This window comes from Camellia sinensis, chromosome 15 (genome assembly GCF_055761805.1).
Source record: "Camellia sinensis isolate YWXY chromosome 15, ASM5576180v1, whole genome shotgun sequence".
Taxonomy (NCBI): domain Eukaryota; kingdom Viridiplantae; phylum Streptophyta; class Magnoliopsida; order Ericales; family Theaceae; genus Camellia; species Camellia sinensis.
In genome coordinates this window covers 107941338-107945548 of record NC_138975.1, presented here as the reverse complement: position 1 = coordinate 107945548, position 4211 = coordinate 107941338, and the positions used below count along the sequence as shown (strand labels likewise).

The 4211-nt window shown below is 36.5% G+C and overlaps 1 protein-coding gene across 2 annotated transcripts; it reads right to left on the bottom strand.

The window, feature by feature from the left end:
* Positions 1-1077: 1077 nt before the first annotated feature.
* On the bottom strand, positions 1078-3515 carry LOC114321830 (F-box/kelch-repeat protein At1g74510). Of its 2 annotated transcripts, none has more exons than XM_028269059.2 (2): positions 3313-3515; positions 1078-2642 (listed from the first exon to the last, which is right to left on the bottom strand). In XM_028269059.2, exon 2 carries the CDS (start codon positions 2624-2626, stop codon positions 1298-1300), a length of 1329 nt encoding a protein of 442 aa, XP_028124860.1. In that variant the 5' UTR covers positions 2627-2642; positions 3313-3515; the 3' UTR covers positions 1078-1297. The 2 variants fall into 2 exon arrangements, with proteins under 2 accessions (XP_028124860.1, XP_028124861.1); XM_028269060.2 differs by having other exon boundaries at positions 1078-2679; positions 3313-3509.
* Positions 3516-4211: the final 696 nt, after the last annotated feature.

The window sequence follows — 4211 nt, the reverse complement described above, 5'->3', positions numbered from 1 at the left end:
GCAAAATGAGAAGACAAAGAAACACCCAAAGGCAGGAAGTTGATGGTGGTCTCTCGTGGCGTTGTCTGGGGTGCTTGATTTGTGGTCGAAATGGTTGGCAAAGGGAAAGAGAGAAGAAGAAAGGTGGCCATAGGTGGCAAGGGTCAAAGGTGAAGGAGAGGGACACAGAGAGGAATAGAGGTGGCCGATAGTGGTAGGGTCAGAGATGACGATGGAAAGAGAGAGTAATAGAGATGAGGGAATGGAAGCATTTTTGTCATTTAACACCCTTATCCCCTTCCCATTATTCCATGATTATGAATACCACCTCCCCTGTGGTTGATTTATTTTGAGAATGAGGGATAAAAGTTACTATTCAGAATAGTTGTTACTGACAGTCATGCTAGTTTGGCAGTTTCTGTGAGTCAAAACTATTGACTCAATGTGTAGGGTTTTGGGCTTGGTTGTAAGAGTAACTAGGTTAGGTTTGTTATTTTGAAGTGTATGTTTGAAGATTGGCTTGTGCAAGTTGTTCGATTACACAAAGGCAAAACTGCAAATGTGCCTGAAAGATTGAAAAATTGAAAGTTTAATTTGAAATTCTAAATTTGCTTTCCTCCTAACAGAAGAGTTTCAAGCCGTCACCTTTATGGAAAATATGATGGAGAATAAAAGGGGAAAACTAATCGACTCAGTTGATCACTGTCACACCAATTCAAACAGATACAGATGCACTACTTTGCAAGTAATTACCAATAATACATAGAATTAGTGATGATGCATTAGCATGGTGAGTGAAGAAAGATCGTACACTAATAAACCTCTATAATGGATACATACACCTTTAGGACAGAAAAAGTTAACACACTGACCAATTTCATTCTTAAAAAACCAAGCAATTGAGATTATGAACCGATAAAATGGTTTCTGGTGTTTCAATAGAGCTTTTTGTAATTATTCATAAAAGCCCAAAAAGTGTACTGGTTCTTCAATTATTAGTCTATGCTTTGTCCTTCGTGATGCCAACCTTTGGAAAACAAAACCTATTGTGGAAACTAAAAAAGGTTGAAGATGCAAACCAATAGGACACAAAAAGAATTAGAAGATGGAGAAACCTTGAGACCTCCTTCAAGTAATATTTATGAAGCTCAAGTAAAATATGAATTTTTCCCCAAAAGGAAGACAGATTAATTACCCAAAAAAAAGGCAGAGATTCGCCACTAACCAGAATCCCAACTCCTTCAGAAAGAAAGTTTGTAAATCCCACTGAGAAAGGGAACCCCGTATAGTAAATACAGTGTCACCAAAATCAAACACCTCAGCAACCCATCACAGCACAATTATAAACAAAACTTCCTGAATGCTTGCTGGCCAGCAAGCTCCACTGTGGCGGACCTTGATCTGGCACCCAAGCATTAACCTCTATCATCCCTCCACCTAAAGCCCTAGGTCCACCAATAACAATAAGCCGGTCTCCGCATGCCCTAAACGCTAGCCCCCAACCATTCATGGAGACTGCTCGTTCAGGCAACCTCCCCACTGTAACCCACAGATTCCTTGCCTTGTCATACTTCCTCACTTCCTTTTCTGCATGATAAGCTGCATATAGCTCATTCTTCACAACTGCAAGCAGAGGAGGTGCCTTGGCTGTAGCCGGTGTCTCAGTCGCCCCAGCCTCTATGTTGCGTGCAGGGAACATATTAGGAATCTCACGCCATGATCTTGTCTCCAAATCATACACCTCCCCACATGTAAGCAAATTTGGATTGCCTACTCCAATTCCTCCAATAACATAAAACTTCCCATCCATAAACACCCCAGAACACATTTTCCTTGGTTTATTCATGCTTGGAAGAGTCTCCCATGTACCAGTATCTGAGTTATAAAGCTCTGCTGAGCGCAAGATATTGCCCTCTGGGTCACAACCTCCTGCAACAATTGCAATTTCCCCAAGACTTGCAGACCCAAACAAGCATCTTGGTTCATTCATCCCTGTACCCAATGACCATGAGTTTGTCAATATGCTATATCTGTAAATCACATGGGACCTAATCTCCTTTCCAAATACAAGAAGTTCGGTACCAACAGCCAATGATTCCTTGTCTGAACACATGAAGCATTCATTTGATGTCATTCTAGGTAAATGCATCCATTGAAGGCGAATGGGATCGAAAGCGTCCCATTCAAGAAGGGTGCACGAGAAATAAACCCAATGTTCAATAATTCCCATCTGCCGCCTCAACCTGTATAGCTCACCACTCCGAATTAGAGACCTAAAGCTTCGATTCAATGAGGCAATCAAGCCATAATCTGATCTTGAGCATCGGAGTAGACAATTAATAGACATATCTCGGCCAATTTGGTGTATGAATGAACTTGTATCCGATTGATCACCACCGTGACCTTGATTATCTGGTCGGTTGGCTTGAGAGAGTGAAAGATCACAAAACCCCTGCATTGTTTCCTCTCTCTCAATGACATCTGACGACTTGGGTGACTTTCTCAGAGAAATCCCTCCACCATCTTCCAAACGGCGCTTACGATTTGAAAATTCAATCACACAGAATGTATTGTAAATCCACTTACTCTCATGCTCGCAGGAACTGGGCAGTTCCCGGGAGACAAGAAATCCAGGACCTTCCAACATGACACTGCTTGAGTCTCTTCCTCATCAAAATTAAACCGAAACCAATCAGAATACTATTCATCAGTTACTATGAGCACAAAACCATATATTCAGCCGATAAAAATGAGATATTTGATATAACAATAAGTCAAGAAACCACATATCCAATTTAGAAAACAGATGCATACTAAAAAAACCAGCAGAAATACACATTTTAGGCAAATAAAAAATCTGGTAACTTTTTTAATCAATGCACTGATCTCAAATAAAACAAACTACTGAAGAAATTTGTTTTTTTCAAATACCACAATGTAAATTTCTATCTTAAAACCAATCATAAACCAATCCTTAAGCATCAAATTCATCAATAATGAAAACAATCCAGTAAATAAATAAATAAAAAATTCTAAATGAACACAAATAGAAAGCAAGCTAGTAAAAAGCCCTAGAATCACCAATCAAAAATTACCCAGTAATATAAATATCAACAATTCAATCAAATTCAATCCTTTAAAAAAAAAAAAATCTAAAATTAAAAAAAAGAAAAGAAGAGGAAAGATCTATTTCCAATTGTGATCAGATAAGAAGCTGCAAGTACAGTTCTTAGTATTCACTTCCTGGCCTGAGATTGAACAAAACACACATACAGGACCAATCAAAAGGGCATTCAAATCGAAAATTGGATAAGAAAAAGCAAGAGAACTTACCAATTGTATTGTGAAGAGAAGGACTTGATTGCAATTAAGTTGAGTATTCTTCTTCTCAGTCTCTCTCTCTCTCTCTCTCTGCAACTCAAACACCCCAAATCTCATATACAACCCAGCTATCTGACTCTCGCTATCTCTAGCTTACTCGCTCTATATTCCAATTCTCTCTCTCTCTCTCTCTCTCTCATTTGTCTGGTTTTATTGGAAGGGAGGTTTATATAGATTTAGCAATTAACGGAAAGGAGGGGAGGTGGTGGTGGTGGGCCCCAAATGGCTAGGGTGTGTTTGGCTCCGGCCGGGCTACTTTGTCTTTTAGTCAATTTTTTTAAAAAAATGAGTAGTAAATCAATTTGTAATGAATAGTAAATCAATTTGTATTGGTTTGGGATGTGGATTGATTTTTTATTTTTTTTGACTATTAGTTTAGGACTAAAAAGTTTTGTTTCGGATGAATTTTTTTTTATTTTTTTAACTTTTGTAAGAGAAAAAAAATTATAATTTGAATATAATATTTTGTCTTATTAATTTTTTAATTTATTTTGTTAGCTAAAATAATAATAGTAAAAATTTTATGTCAAAACAAGTCATATTCATTATAACTCATTTACATTTTACCTCATGAATTTTAAAACATAACGGTTAATCAATTTGAAATATTATGTTACTCTCTCTGTTCTAAAATAATGATTTCTTTTGGAGAATTTTTTTTTTGATAGTACAACTATTGCATTTAAAAAAAAATTGATTTTTCAAAATTACATCTTGATAGTGTATTTTTTGGAGAATATCAATATCATAATTATACTTTTTATGTTGTTAATAAATTTAAAACGATGACAAAATAGAAAATTTATATTATTTTTGTGCTTGATTTTTAAAAAATGACTAATATTTTGAGA